A 22,993-nucleotide genomic window follows, 5' to 3' on the forward strand; every position below is an offset into this window, starting at 1 on the left:
GTGAGAAGCTTGTGGATGGCTATCCAAAACGTATGACCCAAGTTAAACAATTTAAAGGCAATGCTACCAAATACTAACAAAGTGTATGTAAACTTCTGACCCACTGGGAATGTGATGAAAGAAATAAAAGCTGAAATAAATCATTCTCTCTACTATTATTCTGACATTTCATATTCTTAAAATAAAGTAGTGATCCTAACTGACCTAAAACAGGGGATGTTTTCTTGGATTAAATGTCAGGAATTGTGAAAAACTGAGTTTAAATATATTTGGCTAAGGTGTAGGTAAACTTCTGACTTCAACTGTATGTGATCAAATGATACTGTAATCCTCTGAATTTATTTTTCTTTTGTGTTCTGGGATTGAATCATAATTTAGATTTTGTCTGCTGATTCTTTCCCATGTGACTTGTTTGTCAAACAGTTGATCATAGCAAAGTGTCTGGCTTCTGAGTCAAAAAGAGAAAGCATTAACCTCCACTCTGATCAATGTTTATTGCACAATCAACATTACTGCAATAGTTTCGTTCATCCTGTTGCTGTTTTGGAATCTTGCTATGCAGAATTGAAAGGTGCATTTCCTGCAATGCAGCTGTTTCAATGAAAAGTATTTTTCATTTGCAATTTCTCAAGATCATGAAAGGTTTTATGTAAATATGCATTTTGTGTCATGTTATGTTTTCTCCAAATACTTTATATACTTCACAAACAAGAGAAAATCTGCAGGTACTGGAAATCCAAGCAACACACACAAAATGTTGGAGGAACTCAGCAGGCCAGGCAGCATCTGTGCATCTATGGAAAAGAGTTTAGTCGACGTTTTGGGCCGAGACCCTTCAGCAACACTGGAGAAAAAAAGATGAGGAGTCAAAGTTAGAAGTTGGGGGAGGGGAGGATGAAGCACAAAGTGAAAGGTGAAACTGAGAGGGGGCTAGGAAGTTGATTGGTGAAAGAAATACAGGACTGGAGGTGTGGGGGATCTAATGGGAGAGGACAGAAGGCCATGGAAGAAAGAAAAAGAGGGAGGAACACCAGATGGAGGCAATGAGCAGGCAAGGAGATAAGGTGAGAGAGGGAAAGGGGAATGGGGAAATAGAGAAGGGCGGAGGGCATTTCCAGAAGTTGGAGAAATTGCTGTTCACGCCATCAGGTTGGAGGCTACCCAGCTGGAATACAAGTTGTTGCTCCTCCACTTTGAGGGTGGCCTCAGGCCATGGATGGACATGTCGGAATGAGAATGGGTAACCACTGGGAGATCCTGCTTTTTCTGGCAGACCGAGCATAGGTGCTCGGTGAAATGGTCTCCCAGTCTCAGTTGGATCTTGCTGATATACAAGAGGCCATAGTGGGAGCACCGGATACAGTAGATGATCCCCACAGACTCACAGGTGAAATGTCGCCTCACCTGGGGAAGGACTGTTTGGGACCCTGAATGGTAGTGAGGGAGGAGATATAGGGGCAGGGTAGCACTTGTTCTGCTTGCGAGGATTAGTGCCACGTGGGATGAATCGACCAAGGAGTCATGTAAAATGCAGAGTGGGGTGGGGGTGGGGGGGGTTGTGTGGGAAAGATGTGCTTGTTGCTGGAATCCATTGGAGATGGCGGAAGTTTTGGAGAATTACGTGCTGGACGCAGAGGCTGGTAGGGTGATAGGTGTGGACAAGAGGAACCCTATGCCTTGTGGGGTGAAGGCAGATGTGCGTGAAATGGAAGAGATGCAGTTGAGGGCAATGTTGATGGTCAAGGAAGGGAAGCCCTTTCTCTGAAGAAGGAGGGCATCTCCTTTGTTCTGCAATAATACATTCCAGAATACAGCACGCTCTGTATATACTTGTCTATTTTTGCGCAAGTAACACCTATTCATGAACAGTGCAATTTGGCAATATACTCTCAGTAGCCACTTCATTAGGTGCCTCTTGTACCTAACAAAGCGGCCACTATGTTTATCTTCGTGGTCTTCTGCTGTAGCCTATTCCCCATAGGTTTGCCATGTTGTGCGTTCAGCGATGCTCTTCTGCACACCACTGTTGTAACATGTGGTTATTTGAGTTACTGTAGCCTTCCTGTCAGCTTGAACCAGTATGGCCATTCTCTGACCTTTCTCATTAACAAGGTATTTTCACCCACAGAACTGAAGTGCTGTTTACTGGATGTTTTTTTGTGTTTGATTTTGCACCATTCTCTGTGAACTCTAGAGACTGTTGTCGTAAAATTCTCAGCTGATCAGCAATTTCTGAGATTGCCCACCCTGCCTGGCGCCAACAATCATTCCACAATCATTCAATCAGATCACATTTCGTACCCATTCAGATGTTTGGTCTAAACAATAACTGAACCTCTTGTCCATGTCTGCATGCTTTTATATGTTGAGTTGCTGCTGTGTGATTGGCTTATTAGATATTTGCATAAATGAGCAGGTGTACAGGTATACCTAACAAAGTGGCAACTGATTGTAACTGGGATGTGGCATACCATTTCATGAAAACATCCTTTTAAAAGAGTGAAAAAGTCTTGAGTGCAGCTTCGGGTTAATATTTACAGGGGGCAAAGGCTAAAAGATTGTTCAGGGTTCAGCGAGAACATTAGAGTTGTTAAGTAAGAATACTTATCCTTGATCTTAGGTCGTACATCTGCCATCCATTATCTTGCTACTGACAGTACTTCCAACATTATTCCATAATCACTGCATCCATTCCTGCTCACATTCTATAGTTGTGGTGCCTTCACTTCCTTACTCCATAATATTTATTTCATTCCCTTTTTCATAGCAGAGATTAGAATCATAGTTAAAGAATACTACAGTACTGCTGGCAACATTCTTGTAAGTTTTTTCTGCACTCTTTCAATCTTAATTACATCTTTCCTCCCGATAGAACTGCACACAATACTCCAAATTAGGCCTCACCAATCCTTTATACAATATCAACATGACATCCCAGCTTCTGTATTCAGTACTTTGATTTATGAAGGTCAATGTGCCAAAAGCTGTTTTTACAATTCTATCTACCTTTAACATCACTTTCAAGGAATGATCAGAATCAGGTTTATTATCACCGGTATGTGTTGTGATAATTGTTAACTGAGCAGCAGCAGTTCAATGCAATACATAATATAGAAGAAAAAATTAATAATAAAATAATATAATAAGTAAATCAATTATAGTATACGTCTATTGAATAGATTAAAAATCGTGCAAAAAAACAGAAATAATATATATTAAAGAAGTGAGGTAGTGTTCAAGGGTTCAATGTCCAATTAGGAATTGGATGGCAGAGGGGAAGAAGCTGTTCCTGAATCACTGAGTGCGTGCCTTCAGGTTTTTCCACTTCCTACCTCAAAGGTTCAAAGGTCCAATTTAATGTCCAGAGAAATGTATACAACAGCGGTCCCCAACTACCGGGCCGCAAAGCCTGTGCTACCGGGCTGCGAGGAAACAATATGAGTCAGCTGCACCTTTCCTCATTCCCTGTCACACACTGTTGAACTTGAACACAGGGTTGCCAACTGTCCCGTATTTGCCGGGACATCTCGTACATTGGGCTAAATTGGTTTGTCCCATATGGGAGTGCCCTTGTCCCGTATTTCCCCGCTAAGGTAGAGCGTTCCTATGAAACCTTTTGTGCTGAAATGGCGTAAAGTGAAGAAGCAATTACCATTAATTTTATGGGAAAATTTTTTGAGTGTGCCCAGACCCAAAAAATAACCTACCAAGTCATACCAAATAACACATTAAACTGAAAATAACACTAACATATAGTAAAAGCAGGAATGATATGATAAATACTGAGCCTATATGAAGTAGAAATAATGTATGTACAGTATAGTTGGGAAGATTAAGCCAAAACCGATTTGTGGGGAAAAAATCAGCACGTACGAGCGTGCGCATGCGTCACACATGTGCACACAGGTGCCCGTGCAAGGCTTCATGGTCATGGTAGTCTTTCCTGGGGTAACACAAGTGTCCCAGGATCTGACTGCTAACTTTGTCCCTTATTTGGGAGCGAGAAAGTTGGCAACCCTAACTGTATAAAACATGTTGAGGTGAGTTTAAGCCTACTTGAACACCACCCCCCCCCCCGCCCCGGTCGGCCGGTCTGCAAGAATATTGTCAATACTAAACAGGTCCACGGTGCTAAAAAGCTTGGGGACCCCTGGTATACAATACACACCCTGAAATGCTTTTTCTTCGCAAACATCCACAAAAACAGAGGACTGCCCCAAAGAATGGACGACAGTTAAACGTAAGAACCCCAAAGTGCCCCCCCGAGCATAAGCAGCAGCAAGCAGCAATTCCCCCCCCACTGACAAAAAAAAAGCACCACCACCGAGAACTCAAACGTGAGCAAAGCAATAGCAAAGACACAGACTGTAGTTACCCCAAAGGTTTCGCATTTCACCCAGCATTTGACATACCACAGGTTCTCTCTCTCCCTAATAAGGGAGAAGGAGATGTCTCTGTTTTTCCCCAGCAAGCGGGGAGACATAACAAACAACTCGCTGGTTTGCGATGTTAAAAGTCTGTTACGTTGCTTTTTTTGAGCTCGTGCCTGAAGATCGCAAAGATCCTGGGTCTTTGGGCACACAGCAGTAGATTTTCCGACTCCTCCGATGACACACGGGTCTTCTGCCGTGACACCGACCTTCAATCCGCCCGTCTCTAGAGCCCCGAGATCTTAGGCTTCCAAATCCGAGCCGGATTCTCAGGCTGAACCCTTGGCATGCCGAACAACAGCCAGTCCTGAAACCCTGAGACCGGGTCCCATTCCCACAAAGAACCAAAGTCAGCGTGTGACTCCAGGTCAGGGTCGTCAAAAGAACTCTGAAAGGGACAAATAAATATATTAAAGATAGAAATGGAGCTGTTAACGAAGATGCAAGCAAAGGAGTCGCTGTTTATCACCATCTTGACTTTGCTCTGCCTCCATGTCCCCGATGGTAACAGTGAGAAAAGCGCATGCCCTGGGTGCTGGAGGCCCTTCTGCGACACCACTCCTTGAAGATGTCCTGGGTACTTTGTAGGCCAGTACCCAAGATGGATCCGACTAAATTTACAACCCTTTCCAGCTTCTTTTGGCCCTGTGCAGTAGCACCCCCCCCGCCCCCCAAATACCAGACTGTGATGCAGTCTGTCAGAATGCTCTCCACAGTGCATCTACAGAAGTTTTTGAGTGTATTTGTTGACATACCAAATCTCTTCAAATTCCTAATAAAGAATAGTCACTGTTTTGCCTCCTTTATAACATCATTGATATGTTGGGACCAGGCTGGCTCCTCAGAGATTTTGACACCCAGAAACTTGGAGCTACTCACTCTCTTCACTTCTGATCCTTCTATGAGGATTGGTGTGTGTTCCTTCGTCTTACCCTTCCTGAAGTCCACAATCATCTCTTTCGTCCTACTGACACTTAGTGTAAGGTTGTGGCTGCGACACCACTCCACTGGTTGGCATATCTCGCTTCTCTATGCCCTCTTGTCACCCTTTGAGACTCTACCAACAATGGTTGTATCATCAGCAAATTTGTAGATGGTATTTGAGAAATGCATAGCCAAACAGTCATGGGTATAGAGAAAGTAGAGCAGTGGGCTAAGCACACACCCCTGAGGTGCGCCAGTGTTGATCGTCAGCAAGGATGCAATGTTATCACCAATCCACACAGATTGTGGTCTTCTAGTTAGAAAGATGAAGATCCAATTGCAGAGGGAGATACAGAGGCCCAGGTTCTGTAACTTCTCATCAGGATTGTGGGAATGATGGTATTAAATGCTGAGCTGTAGTCGATGAACAACATTCTGACATAGGTGTTTTGTGTTGTCCAGGTGGTCTAAAGCTGTGTGAAGAGCCATTGAGATTGCGTCTGCCATTGACCTATTGTGGCGATAAGCAAATTGCAATGGGTCCAGGTCCTTGCTGAGGCAGGATTTCAGTATAGTCATGACCAACCTCTCAAAGCATTTCATCACCGTAGGTGTGAGTGCTACCAGGCGATAGTCATTAAGGCAACTCACATTATTCTTCTTAGGCATTAGTATAATTGTTGCCTTGTTGAAGCAAGTAGGAACTTCCGCCCGTAGCAGTGAGAGGATTCCCAGATCCATCTGTTCTACTGCATCCCTCAGTGCTCTGTCGTTCACAGTGTAAGTCGTACCTTGGTTTGTCATCCCAAAGTTCAAGACTTTACACTTATGGAATTTAATGCAGAGCTGCCACTTTTCAACCGATTTTTCCAGCTGGTCTAGATCCCACTCCAAGCTTTGTTTGCCTTCTTTGCTGTCCACTATGCCTCCAATTTTGGTGTCATCCACAAATTTGCTGATCCAGTTTACCACATTATCATCCAAATTATTGATCTTGATGACATACAACGACAGACCTGGCATAGATCCCTGCGGCACATTACCAGTCAGAGACCTCCATTCGGCGAGGCAGTCATCTACTACCACTCTGGCTTCTTCCACGAAGCTAATGTCAAATCCAATTTTGTACCTCATCCTGAATACTGGAGACTGAACCTTCTTGATCAACCTCCCATGCAACATTTTGTCAGAAAGGCCTTGCTAAACTCCATGTAGCCAATGGCCACTGCCATGTCTTCATCAACTTTCCTGTTAACTGCCTTGTAAACTCAATATATTACATATCTACCATGTTACTGATCTGCTATTGGTGTAGGCTGAACTCTCCAACACATCCTATTTCCTTTAAATAGTTATTTAGAGTAGGAGGTTAACTTGGTGCCAATGTCACGAGGGAAGAAATGGGACAGGATTTCTTCACCCCCTTCACTTTATTTCCCATTTTTGTCATTTTTCTGAGTCCAGCCACTTTGTGTAATAAATACCTTGTACTTTCAACACTCTGTTTTGTGGTTCTCTTTTTCGCACCACAAAGTAAAGCTTCCTTTCCCTGAAGATTTGGAAAATTCATTCTATCTTACGTTTGCTGACAACAGCTCAGAAATTGGTGTGAAATGTATTTTAGAGTCTATAATTTACTTTAAATAGTGAAACGCAGGACCCAACTCTGTATGAGCCAGGTTGAGAAAGAAGATGCAACCTGGGACAAATAGCTGAAGGATAAAAGTGCATGCCATTTTTCTTTTCTCTGCTAAGGCCTTGGGTAATATATATGAGGGTCTCCTATTGATGAATGTTAATGGGTCAGGATTCTTTAAGTGCCAGCCTGTGTTCAATGATCCATAACATTGAGATGACACTCACCATTCATCTCAAAACTCCGTGCAAAATATGAAGACCTTCATGCCAATCTGAATAATATCTTCAGTCCTCAACATTCCCTCTGTTATAGTTCCTCTCCTAACAATTTTCAATGCTACCTTAGAAGCTCAGCTGGCTACCATTTTGACTGTGGGCAAAGCCACCATTGACAGGACTTTTAGATTGTGACTTCACTCATGATGTTTTTAGAGCAGAACCATGCCTGCTGATCCAGAGAAATAGCTTTTGATTTCACCGCTAAAGCTGATAAAGGTGCCAAATTAGTAACAAGAAACCCAAGTGTTAAGTATTGCCTGTGGCCCATGTCCTTAGAATCTGAGGATGCATTCAAACCTCAATGGACTCTCATCATATATGACCCTGCTGCGAAAGAAGATGTAGATATTATACTTAGAGTAGCATGGCGTGATGTGTTGATGGAGGTGTTGCTCATTTTATGTGGTCAAACAGAATGGAGCTCATAACATAAACATTCACAATCATCATTCATTTCAGTGATGTGTGTTTTATAACAGGTTTCTCAGTAAGTTAAAACACCCAATATATAGATCCTCAATAAAGCATTTTAGAAGCATTAAAGCATTTTAATACATCTAATGTTTCTAAAAGCAATAAAGTAATTTACCAGTTCCCGTGGTTACCTTGACTGTTCCTCTTCCCATCCTATCTCCTGTAAAAATGCTATTCCTTTTTCTCAGTTCCTTTGCCTCCACCACATCTCTACACCAGGACGTGGCTTTTCATTGTGGCATCATCTGCCACAACCTCTGATATCTCCAGAGGGATTCTACCACTAAACATATCTTCCCCCACCCCCCCGCCACCAACTTTCCACAAGAATCACTCCCACGGTGATTCCCTTGTCCAGTCATCTCTCCCCACTAAACTTACCGCTGCAAGTGCCTCCATAGCCTCCATTCAGGGCCCCAAACAGTCCTTCCAGGTAAGGCAACACTTAATGTGCAAATCAGCTGGTGTCATCTAATGTGCCTGGTGCTCCCGATGCAGCCTCTACATTGGTGAGACCTGTCGTAAGTTGGGCGACTGCTTCGTCAGGCACCTCTGCACCATCTGCCAAATCCAGAACATCCCGATGGCCAAATATTTTAATTCTGATTCCCATTCCCATTCCCGTTCTGACATGTTGGTCCATGGCCTCCTCATGTGCCAAGATGAGGCCACCCTCAGGGTAGAGGAGCAACACCCTATATTCTATCTGGATTGCCTCCAACCTGATGGCATGAACATTGATTCCTTCTTCTAGTAAAAGAATTGTCCCTTCCCCTCCTCTCTTCCTCTATTCCCCATTCTGACCTTTTACCTCTTCTCACCTGCCTATCACTTACCCTCGGTACTCTCCTCCTTCCCTTTCTCCCATGGCCCACTCTCCTCTCCTATCTGATTTCTTTTCCTCCAACACTTTATCTTTCCCACCCACCTGTCTTCCCCATCACCTTCCAACTAGCTTCCTCCCCCATCTTTTTTATTCTGGAGTCTTCCCCCTTGGCTATCAATCCTGGAGAAGAGTCTCGGCCCAAAATGTTGATTGTTTATTCACTTCTGTAGATGCTATCTGACCTGTTGAGTTCCTCCAGCATTTTGTGTGTTATTTTAGAAGTGTTTCCTCTGCACGGGTACAATCTCTTCTATTTTCCCATGTGGGAGGTATTGCTGCTGTCTGCTGCCGTCTTTGCTGACCTGATATGTCCTCCGGATAACAATTCTTATGATTCACCCATCACTGCAGACATATTGCCCATTAAGCAAATAAGATTTGCAAAAAGCAGGAAGATGTGAATTTTGCAAAATGCCAAAACACATCTTGAAGTATTTCAAAGTAGTTCAGTGTTCAGCCAAGTATTAAAGGAAAACTTATCTGTCACATCAGCAGGTATGAGCAACATCCTAAGTGGATATTTCTAGCTACTGTTCATAAGGAAGAGAATGCAGAGGTTAGAGAATTAGGGGAGGAATATTTTAGAATATGTCTGTGTCAGGAAGAAAGAAATGCTAGCAATAATGGCACATATTACGGTGGATAACGATGGTATTTTTCTCAGGATGCAAATAGAAGCAAGGAAGGAGATGTGCTCTGGCTAAGATAAAGAGTTTTGAAACAACATTAGCAATTATTCAGATTTTTTTATCACACGTACGTTTTAACATACAGTGAACAATCAACATACCCAAGAATGTGCCGGGGGCCGTCCGCAAGTGTCTCCACACATCCACCACCAACACAGCATGCTCACAGTGTTCAGCAGAACAGCAGAAGTCACAACAATAGAACAACACAAGACAGCAGCAGCAAGACAAGCAACTTCCCCACTCCTTTGCATGCAGAGACAAGCCTCCAAACCCAGGACAGACCACCTCAGGGCCTCCAGTACTTCTCCCTAGACTCTCAGACTCGCAGACACTGGGGCTCCAATCTCCCGTCCCTGGACCAGACTTGCTGAGTCAAACTTCAGGCTTTCTACCACCGGACTCGCTAAGCTCCAGAGTTCAATCTTCAGCTTTGCCCTCAGGACTTTGCCAACCTCTGCATATCAACCCCAGGACTTGTTGATCATGGGTTTGAACTTTAAGCCTCAACTTATGGAGTTCCATTGACCTCCAATCCTGGTGAAGTGTTCCTGGAGCTGCATTCATCAGACTCGTGTCTTTTGCAAATTGTAGAAATGCTGTGGATGATAGGAAGCTGTCGCCAGCTGTGGAATATGCAGCCTTTGCGTTGCTCTTGTAGTCACAGTACGTGGGCTGCTGCCATAATGCTTGTTTAAATCAGTCATTATGCCTTTAAGGGGTTCCCACCCTGGGTTCCATGGACCCCTTGGTTAATGGTAGGGGCCCATGGCATAAAAACGATTGGTATCCCTGCCTTAGATGTTGATTGGAAGTAAAGACATTTACTGTCAAATGGAGATTATATTATATTCCTTGGCATTTTTTCTAAAAGGGATTGTATTTGTCACGTTCCATCCCAAATCTGGATATTGTCCAGGACTTGTTCAATGTGGGTGCAAACCACATGACACACAGTAAGTTCATATGTAACACACCAAAATCCTAAATGGATCCTTGAAGTGCAGGAAGCTAATTTAAATAAAATGTTTTTAATTTTTGAACTTGATATGACATGCAGCATTCACCAAAAATTTTGACAATTGAGATAGGCTTGTATTTGCTGCTAACCTCTGTCAAGTCTACAAACGTAGAAAATATATTCTAGCCTGATTAAACTTCCAGGCAACTATAGAAGTGCTTTTTGTACAGTCAAACCTTCATTTGCAAGCTGTATTTGTTTACATCAATTTATCTTTATTTTACTTGGAAAAACATGTTTCTCATAATCAGAAAGGAATCATTAATGCATTTCTATTAAACAAGTATTGTTGAAACTTGTTGAATAAGATGCTTGTGTTTGTTGGTAGTAACAGTATGAAACTTGGTAAATCTTGAAGCTCCATCTTTCACTTAAGGCCCCCATCATAGTCACAGCTGCTAAACCCACAGAAATAATTCATAATAATGCTGGTCTGTACATCTTTTTGACATTATTTTTCCCTTGTGTATTATAAATTGATGATTTGTCAAATTGTAAAAGATCATGCCTCTCTTGTAAACAGTTAATGGAGCCGGTCTTGCAATGGCTACGTGCGATATCATCGATCTTCATGGAGGGAAGCCAGCAAACTTCCTTGACCTGGGCGGTGGTGTGCAAGAGAATCAAGTGTACCAAGCATTTAAGCTGCTTACTGCAGACCCAAGAGTAAGACATCATATTTCAATACAGAACAATTTTTTTTTGGCAATATGAGCGGATTGAGAAACATTATAGTTTTCCCAGTGGAATTTATTTTCTTTATTTAAGATTTTATAATGTTTGAATATAAAATGAACGTATTTCCATGACAGACAATGATTTTCTGATTATTTGTTTAACCCAAGGTTGCTGATTTGGACATTTATATATTCACATCTCGTTTATTTGAATGTTCCAGGTGTGAACCATCTGCATAGATTTTGTTTTATACCAATCGAAGGAATAAAGCACAAGTGCAATAGTTTTCCTACAACACTGAAAAACTGATCAATCTAACTTTCTTTTCCTAAATGTATGCAGTAACTTTATTTGACTTGAGGTTTTCCAGGTTTTCAATCAACTCTTTTTCATTTTACAATGAATTCTTGTGTATAAAGATTTCCCGTTACTTGTTCAGACTATGATTCAAGTCAAGTCAAGTCACTTTTAATTGTCATTTTGACCATAACTGCTGGTACAATACACAGTAAAAACGAGACAACGTTTTTCAGGACCATGGTGCTACATGAAACAATACAAAAACTACACTGAACTATGTAAAACCACACAAAAACTACACTAGACAACAGACCTACCCAGGACTGCATAAAGTGCACAAAACAGTGCAGGCATTATAATAAATAATAAACAAGACAATAGGCACAGTAGAGGGCAGTAAGTTGGTGTCAGTCCAGGCTCTGGGTATTGAGGAGTCTGATGGCTTGGGGGAAGAAACTGTTACATAGTCTGGTCATGAGAGCCCGAATGCTTCAGTGCCTTTTGCCAGATGGCAGGAGGGAGAAGAGTTTGTATGTGGGGTGCGTGGGGTCCTTCATAATGCTGTTTGCTTTACGGATGCAGCGTGTGGTGTAAATGTCTGTAATGGCAGGAAGAGAGACCCCGATGACCTTCTCAGCTGACTTCACTACCCGCTGCAGGGTCTTGCGATCCGGGATGGTGCAATTTCCGAACGAGGCAGTGATGCAACTGCTCAAGATGCTCTCAATACAACCTCTGTAGAATGTGGTGAGGATGGGGGGTGGGAGATGGATGTTTCTCAGCCTTCGCAGAAAGTAGAGACGCTGCTGGGCTTTCTTTGCGATGGAGCTGGTGTTGAGAGACCAGGTGGGATTCTCCGCCAGGTGAACACCAAGAAATTTGGTGCTCTTAATGATCTCTATGGAGGAGTCGTCAATGTTCAGCGGAGAGTGATCGCTCCGTGTTCTCCTGAAGTCAACAACCATCTTTTTTGTTTTGTTCACATTCAGAGACAGGTTGTTGGCTCTGCACCAGTCTATTAGCCACTGCACCTCCTCTCTGTATGCTGACTCATCGCTCTTGCTGATGAGATCGACCATGGTCGTCTCATTGGTGAACTTGATGATGTGGTTCGAGCTGTGTGTTCCAGCACAGTTGTGGGTCAGCAGAGTGAACAGCAGTGGACTGAGCACACAACCCTGGGGGGACCCCGTGCTCAGTGTGATGGTGTTGGAGATGCTGCTTCCAATCCGGACTGACAGAGGTCTCCCACTCAGCAAGTCTAGGATCCAGTTGCAGAGGGCGGTATTCAGGCCCAGCAGTTTCACCTTTCCAGTCGGTTTCTGAGGAATGATTGTGTTGAATGCTGAACTGAAGTCTATGAACAGCATTTGAATGTACGTGTCTTTTTGTCCAGGTGGGTTAAGGCCAGGTGGAGAGTGATGGCAATGGCATCATCTGTTGAACAGTTGGGGCGCTATGCGAACTGCAGGGAGTCCAGTGAGGGGGGCAGCAGGGTCTTGATGTGCCTCATGACGAGCCTCTCGAAACACTTCATGATGATGGATGTGAGTACGATAGTACGGTAGTTGTTGAGGCAGGACACTGAAGACTTCTTCGGCACGGGGACGAAGGTGGCGGCCTTGACACACGTAGGAATGACGGCGCTGCTCAGGGAGATGTTGAAGATGTCAGTGAGAATCTCTGCTAGCTGGTCTGCACATCCTCTAAGCACTCTGCCAGGAATATTGTCTGGTCCAGCAGCCTTCCGTGGATTGACTCTGCACAGTTCTCCTCACATTGGCCACGGTAAGACGCAGCACCTGGTCGTTTGGAGGAGGGGTGGTCTTCCTCACCGCCACATCATTTTCCGCCTCAAAACAAGCGTAGAAGTTGTTCAACGCATCTGGGAGGGAGTCATCACCAGCACAAGCAGGTGGTGTTGTCTTGTAGTTGGTGATGTCCTGAATGCCATTCCACATGCACCGCGTGTCGCCACTGTCCTGGAAGTGACTGTGGATTCACTGGGCGTGTGCACACTTTGCCTCTCTGATGGCCCGGGACAGTTTGGCCCTCGCTGTTGTTAGGGCTGCCTTGTCGCCTGCTCTGAAGGCAGAGTCACGGGTCCTCAGCAGCGCACGCACCTCCGCGGTCATCCATAGCTTCTGGTTAGCGCGTGTAATGATGGTCTTGGCCACAGTGATGTCATCAATGCACTTGCTGTTGTAGCTAGTCACAGATGACGTGCACTCCTCTAAGTTGGTAGAGTAGCCATCGGTTGCAGCCTCCCTGAACATGTGCCAGTCAGTGTGCTCAAAGCATTAATGCCTTGTTAAATTATGCTCAAGATACAAAATATATTGTAGTTCTTCCTCCAATTTCAGCAGCAGATTAAGAAATTTACTAAAAATATATTGATTGGGGTGAATGCAAAAACTGCCGCTAACACCTTTCCTTAAAAGTGTGCAGTAGCCAATGCTTTCTACATATTTTTATAGTTAATTCCAATAGAGACATACATTAATTTTAAAAAGCTGTAGGATGATGCTCAGTGCTGTTTAAAAATAACAATTATGTAACAGGGCTGATGTTTACTGGGAAAGAATGTGGCATCAAATGAATTACTGCTTTGTATACAATAGCTTTATAACAGTGAATGTCATACCAATATGAAAAGAAGAGATGCCCTTCGTTTTCCTGGTTCCTTATAGTTCCGCATAATAGGGAAAATTGTTGAACAAAGTAATGATAAAAATGAGTCTTTATGATCTTGTTTTGCATAAGGTTCGCTAATTGAAATTTCTGTCTATAATAGCCAATGAATGGCCAGTACACTATGAATATTGCATATACTTTGACAGCATTCTTGTTCAAGATACTCCAATACAAGAATTATTAAATTGCAGCCTTAACTATTTCTGGAGAACGAAGAATAAAGATATAAATAGCACCAAGGTGAAAGAAACCTTGTAATATAATGAGGTATGTCAATAAGTAAGGATTGTGTGAAATGAATTTTGAAAGCAATGTAGCTCCACACTCTTTAGATTTTTAGTAAAAAAAGGAGTAAATAACTGAGGAGCGATAATTTCAATGAGTTGTTAAAAGGTTTAAGCTAAGCTGATTAGAATCAGTAGTTAGTTGGTCAGACAGCAGCTGAACAATTGGAAGGACAGCTTAAACATTACTTGCGGCGGGGGTGGGGGGGGTGGAAAGCCATCCAAAACGAGAGGATGAATACATATATATTAGACTAAAACTGGGAAAAGGAGGCTTATGATAAAGGCTATAATTTTGTACAACCTGAAGGTGAAAAGTGCAGAACTAAATAAGTACATAAGAGAAGCAAAGAGATAATAAGGCAATAAGTAAGTGAGTAATATACAAAGGAACCTAGAAGTCTCTTTTTCTAAACAGTAAACGTCAATTGGAAGAGATTGCTGGTTTGCAAAGTTAGATAACTATTTGCACCATGAAAGTTTGTCAATTAAACAACCACATGAATCTATGGAATTACTTTATGTCTGAGTTCCCTCCATAAAGTACCTTCCATCATCTATCATATAAAATTATTTCATAATGATTGCTACTGCAAAGACTTGCAAGAAGGAATACTGTACTGAGATTTCAATCTTTGCTGGCTGGGATCATTTTTCTATCTCCTTTATAGTTAATCCTCCTTCTATAATATTGGAGACTGGAATGTTTTGTAACACTGCTAAACCATCTAAGCAGAATTTGAAATATTTATCAGCCTTTCAAATCATTCCTTTGGAAGTGAAGTGAATTCCTGTCTTTTTTAAAATGTCATCGCTACCTATGTCATTACAGTTTATTTGCTCTAGTTCTATTTTCCAAAGAGTATGTAGCATTGTTACTCTTCTTTTCAAAATGTACTACCTCACAGTTGCTAATTCTGCAGCATATTTAGGTCAAATGTTATTGTATCTGCTTCTGTAGTGAGTATAATTTAATGACATCTGCGATTTTTAAATAAAATTTTAGTTATGCATCTGATTTAATAATGTAACTGATCCTTAAGATAACATTTTTTCCTCAATCAACCATTTGAGTAGCTTCCTCTCATCCTTGATCTCGGATTTTATTTCCACTTGCTATTCATCTATCTAGTTGTGCCTGTCTCCACATGTCTTACTCCAGTCATGAATCTGCAGCTTGGTAACTTATTGAAGCTCTTTTGAGAATAGTGATGTGTTATAAGCGTTATATTACTCTTGTCTTCTGTTCTCATTTTTACTTTGTGTAATTTACAAGGCTTGTCAGCCATTATCTGTATTATTTTTTTTCAATTTTTCGATAGATTTAGATTACATCAATGAATAGGGAGTCAAATTTCTTTCCTGTAAAAGCAGCAACATCCAGGACAAGAATTTGGTGCCAGTGGTAGGTCAACCATACTTGCATCTGGTCTTCATGGTAACTTTGTCAAGGTCTGCTGGAATGAACTGGCTCCCCAAGGATAACATGGAGCAAAATGAGGGCTGGTGCAATGGCAAGCATTGCATGATATAAAATTGTCATGTAGACAGACAAAAATAGATCTCTCAAACCAAGCTGTCTGAAAGAAAATTTGATAGTGGCTAAATCATATTACCAGTCTCAGTTGACTGCTGAGTACATTGAATGTTTCCTTCAAATGCTAATAAAAATTAATGAAACAAAACTTATGAAGATGTAAAAATGTATTGAATTGAACCATTTATAAAAAAAAACCTAACTAAATTACAGCTTCATCAATTCAAAAAAAAATCACCATATTCACCTAAATTGCCTTGCATTCAAATCAATGGACTGACTTGAAAAAGTAAATTATATTAAAAATTGGACTTTTCAGTATATCTCTGCATAATGAGTACTCTCTAAATTCTGGTGCAGATTGTACATTTCAACATCTTCATATTGCACTATTGTAATAAATTTGACGTTCAGAATATTTTGTCATCCGAGATATACTTACTGAAAAAGATATGTCTTGTCGGGGACTGGACAATCCTAATCACACTTTGAAGACTAAATATTCATTGATACCAGAAATGATGTGATAGCTCAATTTTAAATACTTCAGAGTAGTTGCTGAATAGCTAATATTCAGTAAATGACTACTGAAAAGTTTTATCACCTTTGTCTTTCAAGGCATTCATTTTCTGTAGTCATTACTCAGAACTGATGTCCCATTTCAAGCATCCTGTACCTTTTACATACCCCATTACCTCTGTCCTTTTCTGTTGTGTATGTAACACAGGAAGGCTTTTTCATGCTTTTCACCATCTCTCTGGAGGTGCTGATTTAGGGGTTGATCCACACTCACTCATTCAGGGGCTTCTGTCTGTCGTGGCTCAATTGTGACCTGCTGATGAATTTTATTAAAATTGAACACGTTTAAGATATGTTAATGTTTAAAAATTATATAAACTGAACATGAAATTTCTTCTGTCATTCAGCCACCACATTTTGGATGATTAAATCTTTTATTTTGAAATGAGACAAGGCATTTTAATAATTCTGCTCTGTGATAATTCTCTTATATTTGAATTAATTGAATTCCTTTATAGGAATCAAGTCCAAATTTTATTGCATGGTATTCCAGCTTACCCAAGAAAATAGATGTTAGATCTTCTTGTATGAAATTTTACAATCATTTTGAAGCTTAGCAGAAGATATGGACAAATTTAACTTGTCCATATTCTATTAGTAATTTACTGGACTTTTAAGTAAGTTAATTTTCCTCTTAATTATTATTAACTCTAGGGCTAAATTTACACTTCATTCTGTTTTTCTTGGCTGGTGTAATGTTCCGAGAAACGGTGTCTAACATCTTATAATATTATTAACATCGATAAGAACTAACCGACACTTTAATGCAACAGACGTTAAAATCACAATATGATATTTGTGTTTCTAATTATTAGAAAATGATCTAACTACAGTTGTTTGAAATATTAAATGTAAACCTATGTTAATACATTTATTTTTAAATTTTTTATTTATTGAGATACAGTGCAGAATAGGCCCTTCTGGCACTTCGAGCCGTGCCATCCAGCAACCCTCTATTTAACCCTAGCCTAATCGCGGGACAATTTACAATGACCAATTAGCCTACTATCTGGTATGTCTTTGGACTGTGGGAGGAAACTGGAGCATCCAGAGGAAATCCACATGGTCATGAGGAGAACGTACAAACTCCTTATAAATACTAGCAGAAATTGAACTCGGGTCGCTGGTATGGTAAAGTGTTGCGCTAACCACATTCTGCCGCATATATTCATACAGTGACATGCAAAAGTTTGGGCACCTCTGATCAAAATTTCTGTTACTCTGAATAGCTAAGAGAGTAAAAGATGACCTGATTTCCAAAAAGCATAAAGTTAAAGATGACACATTTCTTTAATATTTTAAGCAAGATTACCTTTTTTATTTCCATCTTTTACAGTTTCAAAATAACAAAAAAGGAAAAGGTCCCAAAGCAAAAGTTAGGGCACCCTGCATAGTCAGTACTTAGTAATACCCCCTTTGGCAAGTATCACAGCTTGTAAACACTTTCTGTAGCCAGCTAAGAGTCTTTTGTTTCTTGTTTGGGGGATTCTCGTCCATTCTTCCTTGCAAAGGCTTCTAGTTCTGTGAGATTCTTGGGCCGTCTTGCATACATTGCTCTTTTGAGCTCTATCCACAGATTTTCGATGATGTTTAGGTCCGGGGACTGTGAGGGCCATGGCAAAACCTTCAGCTTGCGCCTCTTGAGGTAGTCCATTGTGGATTTTGAGGTGTGTTTAGGATCATTATCCTGTTGTAGAAGCCATCCTCTTTTCATCTTCGGCTTGATGAAGATGAAGACGGGGTGATGTTTGCTTCCAGAATTTGCTGCTATTTAAATGAATTCATTCTTCCCTCTACCAGTGAAATGTTCGCCGTGGCACTGGTTGAAACACAAGCCCAAAGCATGATCGATCCACCCCCGTGCTTAACAGTTGGAAAGATGTTCTTTTCATGAAATTCTGCACCCTTTTTTCTCCGAACATACTACCTTTGCTCATTGCAGCCAAAAAGTTCTATTTTAACTTCATCAGTCCACAGGACTTGTTTCCAAACTGCATCAGGCTTTTTGATGACTCTTCCATGAAGGTCATATTTGTGCAGGTGTCACTGCACAGTAGAACAGTGCACCACCACTCCAGAGCCTGCTAAATCTTCCTGAATGTCTTTTGCAGTTAGACTGGGGTTTTGATTTGCCTTTCTAGCAATCCTACGGGCAGTTCTCTCGGAAAGTTTTCTTGGTCTTCCAGACCTCAACTTGACCTCCACCGTTCCTGTTAACTGCCATTTCTTAATTAAATTACAAACTGAGGAAACGGCTACCTGAAAACGCTTTGCTATCTTCTTATAGCCTTCTCCTGCTTTGTGGGCGTCACTTATTTTAATTTTTAGAGTGCTAGGTAGCTGCTTAGAAGAGCCCATGGCTGCTGATTGTTGGAACAAGGTTTGAGGAGTCAGGATATTCATAAAGCTTTGAAATTTGCATCACCTGGCCTTTCCTAATGATAACTGTGAACAAGCCATAGCCCTAACAAGCTAACTGAGGTCTGAGACCTTGGTAAAAGTTATCTGACAGCTCAAATCTCTTTGGGGTGCCCAAACTTTTTTCATGGTGCTCCTTTCCTTTTTTCCACTCTAAAATTGTACAAAACAATAATCTTGCTTAAAATATCGAAAAGAATGTTTCATCTTTAACTTTATGACTTTTGGAGATCAGTTCATCTTCTACTCACTTAACTATTCACAGTAACAGAAATTTTGACGGGGTGCCCGAACTTTTTCATGCCACTGTACATATAAGTGAAACAAAATAAAATCAAAATAGAACTATATATGAACTTCTCTCAGGATTCTAGTACCTTACTATGATATTGAGACATCCTAATCTTATAACAAGGAATTATGGACCTGTATTCCCTGATCCAGCTGTTCTGCTGCACTTCTCAATGCCCTACAGTTTGCCATGTAAGTCCTACTCTGGTTTATCCTCCCAAAATGCAACACGTCAGACTTGTCTGCATTAAATTCCATCTGCTTTTTATCATTCATTTTTCCACTTGATCCAGATCCCGCTGCAAGCTTTGATAGCTTTTATTGCTGTCCACTATGACCCCAATCTTGGTAGCATTCACAAATTTGCTGATTTAGTTATCATCTATATCAATGATCTAGATGACAAGTAATGGACCCAACACCAATCCTTGTGGCACACCTCCAGTCAGAGAGATAACTGTCTACTACCACTCTCTGGCTTCTCCCGCAAAGCCAATGTCTAATCCAATTTACTATCTCAGTCTGACTGACAAGTGACTGAACCACCTTGACCAGCCTCCCATGTGGGACCTTGTCCAAGGCTTAGCTAATGCCCACACAGACAACATGCACTACCTTGCGTTCATCATCTTGCCTGGTAACTTCCTTGAAAAACTCTATAAGATTGGTTAGACACTACCTACACACACACACTATCCCTCATCAGTCCCTGTCTATCCAAAGACTTGTGTATCTGTTCCCTTAGAATACCTTCCAATAAGTTGCCCACTACTGATGTCAGGCTCACTGACCTATAATTACCCAAATTATTTTTAGAGCCTTTCTTTAACAATGGAACAAGATTAGCTCAGAATTAGAATCAGGTTTATTATCTCTGGCATTTGTCATGAAATTTGTTAGCTTAGTAGCAATGGTACAATACAATACATGATATAGAAAGAAAAAATTAAATAAGTAGATCAATTACAGTAAGTGTACATATGTATATTAAATAGTCAGATTTAAAATAGTGCAAAACAGAAGGAATATATATATATCTTTCTGATGGTAACAATGAGCGAGGGCATGCCTTGGGTGATGGAGGTCCTTAATAATGGACCCTGCCTTTCTGAGACACCACTCCTTGAAGCTATCTTGCGTATTATGGAAGGTAGTACCCAAGATGGAACTGACTACTTTTATAACTTTCTGTAGCTTCTTTCAGTCCTGTGCAGTAGCCCCCCCCCCCCGCCCCCGCATACCAGACAGCGATGCAGCCTGTCAGAATGCTCTCCACAGTACATCTATAGAAGTTGCCGGTGACAAACCAAATCTTTTCAAACTCCTAATGAAATGTAGCCGCTGTCTTGCCTGCTTCATAGCTGCATCAATATGTTGAGACCAGGTGAGATCCTCAGTGATCCTGACACCCAGGAACTTGAAATTGCTCACTCTCTCCACTTCTGATCTGTCCTTGAGGATTGGTTCATTTTCCCTTGATTTGCCCTTCCTGGATGTCCACAATCAGCTCTTGGCTTACTAACACTGAGTGTAAGTACTTTGCAGTGACATCAGTCAACCAGCTGGTACAGTGCCTTGAAAAATTATTCAGCTCCTACCTATTTTTTCACATAAATATTGCAATCAGGGATTTTAATCAATTTAACTGAGAATTTTTATTTGTTAATCCCTTCCTACTTTTTTCACTGTAGAGCCCAAAAAACATGGAAAATTGTAAAGCTTGAGAAGCTAAAGATACAAAAACGGAAATGTCAGCTGTTTAAATGTACTCAACCCCCTTCGCTCATCACTTAGTTGAACTACCCCTGGCAGCGATTTCAGCTAGTAGTCCTTTTGGATAAGTCTCTATTAGCTTTGCACAAGGTGATGGAGCAAGAGTTGCCCATTCCTCCTTGCCTAATTGCTCAAGCTGTTCCAGGTTAGTTGGGGAGCGGCAGAGGACAGCAGTCTTGAGGTCTTGCTAGAGATGTTTGATCAGGTTAAGTTTAGAACTCAGACTGGGTCACTCAAGGGCATCCATTTTCTTTAAATGAAGCTACTCCATGGTTGTTCTGGCAGTGTGCTTTGGGTTGTTGTCTTGCTGGAAGACAAACTTTCTCCCTAGTTTAAGCTTTCTGACAGAGGCTAGCAGGTTTTTATCCAGAACACAAAATACTCTGCAGATGCTGAGGTCAAAGCAACATGCACAACACGCTGGAGGAACTTAGCAGGTCAGGCAGCATCCGTGGAAATGACCAGTCAACTTTTCGGGCCGAGACCCTTCATCAGGACTGAAGAGGGAGGGGGCAGAGGCCCTATAAAGAAGGTGGGGGGAGGGTGGGAAGGAGAAGGCAGATAGGTTCCAGGTGAAAAACCAGTAAGGGGAAAGAGAAAGGGGTGGGGGAGGGGAAGCAGGGAGGGGATAGGCAGGAAAGGTGAAGAAGGAATAGGGGAAAGCACACTGGGTGGTAGAAGGCGGCGGAACCATAAGGGAGGTGATAGGCAGCTGGAGGAGGGGGCAGAGTGAAACTGGGATTGTGGAAGGGAGGGGAGGGAATTACTGGAAGTTGGAGAATTCTATGTTCATGCCAAGGGGCTGGAGACTACCCAGACGGTATATGAGGTGTTGCTCCTCCAACCTGAGTTTGGCCTCATCATGGCGGTAGAGGAGGCCATGCATGGACATATCCGAATGGGAATGTGAAGCAGAGTTGAAGTGGGTAGCAACCGGGAGATCCTGTCTATTGTGGCGGACGGAGCGGAGGTGCTTGATGAAGCGGTCCCCCAATCTGCGTCGGGTCTCACCGATGTATCGTTCCTTCTGCGACTCCCTGGTCCACACCCAGCACTTATCCCTGCAAGCGTAAGTGCTACACCTGTCCCTACACCTCCTCTCTCACCACTATTCAGGGCTGCAAGCTGTCCTTCCAGGTGAGGCAACACTTCACTTTTGAGTCTGTTGGGGTCATCTATTGCATCCGGTGCTCCCGGTGCGGCCTCCTCTACATCGGTGAGACTAGCAGGTTTTTATCCCGAACACTTAGCACCACTTCCAAGAAATTATGCATCTGTGTTCCAAGATCCCTTTGTTTCAATACATTTCAATGATTTGTTCACAACTGACATCAGGCTCACCGGCTTGTAATTTCCCATCTTATTCTTAGATACTTTCTTGAACAGCAGAACAACATTGCTATCCTCATGTCTTCCGGCACTTTACCTACGGCTGAGGATGTTTTAACTATCTCTTGCGAGGCATTTTCTGCACTAGCCTCCCACATGGTCCAAGGAGACACCTTGTCAAGTCCTGGGGAGTTATCCAAAGTAATTTTCCTGACGCCAGAAAGTACATCATCTTCTGTGATCCAGATACGGTCCATGACCTCACTACTCCTTTGCCTCAGTTCTGTAGACCCTGTGTCTGAGTAAATACAGATTCAAAAAATTCATTTAAGTTCTTCCCCCATTTCTTTCAGCTCCATCCATAGATGACCACTCAGATCTTCAAGAGAACCAATTTTCTTCCTTGATATCCTTTTGCTCTTAATATATCACAGAAGCCCTTAGGATTTTCTTTCATCTTGTCCGCCAGAATAACTTCATCTCCTCTTTTAGCCCTCCTGATTTCACTCTTAAGTGTTCTCTTACATGTCTTGTACTCCTCAAGTGCTTCAATTGTTACTAACTGCCTGTACCTGATAAGTGCCTCCATCTTATTCTTAACCAGGTCTTCAATGTCCCTCAAAAACCATATTCCCTTTTATTTCTGTTTGCCTTGACTTTATTCAAACAAGAACATACAAACTCTATACCCTCAACATTTCACTTTTCGAAGCCTCCCACATGATAAGCATCCCTTTTCTGGAAAACAACCTATTCCATTCCATACCTG

At 41.8% G+C, this 22,993-nt stretch overlaps 1 protein-coding gene across 2 annotated transcripts in view; it reads left to right on the forward strand.

Moving 5' to 3' along the window:
* suclg2 (succinate-CoA ligase GDP-forming subunit beta) overlaps window positions 1-22,993 on the forward strand; it is a 380,503-nt gene that overhangs the window by 233,237 nt on the left and 124,273 nt on the right. For both annotated transcript variants that reach the window (XM_063067942.1, XM_063067943.1), the window contains exon 9: window positions 10,865-11,007. In XM_063067942.1, coding sequence (XP_062924012.1) covers window positions 10,865-11,007 — 143 coding nt within the window. The remainder of the gene's footprint in view (window positions 1-10,864; window positions 11,008-22,993) is intronic.

The sequence above is a fragment of the Mobula hypostoma genome, chromosome 15 (assembly GCF_963921235.1).
Source record: "Mobula hypostoma chromosome 15, sMobHyp1.1, whole genome shotgun sequence".
Taxonomy (NCBI): domain Eukaryota; kingdom Metazoa; phylum Chordata; class Chondrichthyes; order Myliobatiformes; family Myliobatidae; genus Mobula; species Mobula hypostoma.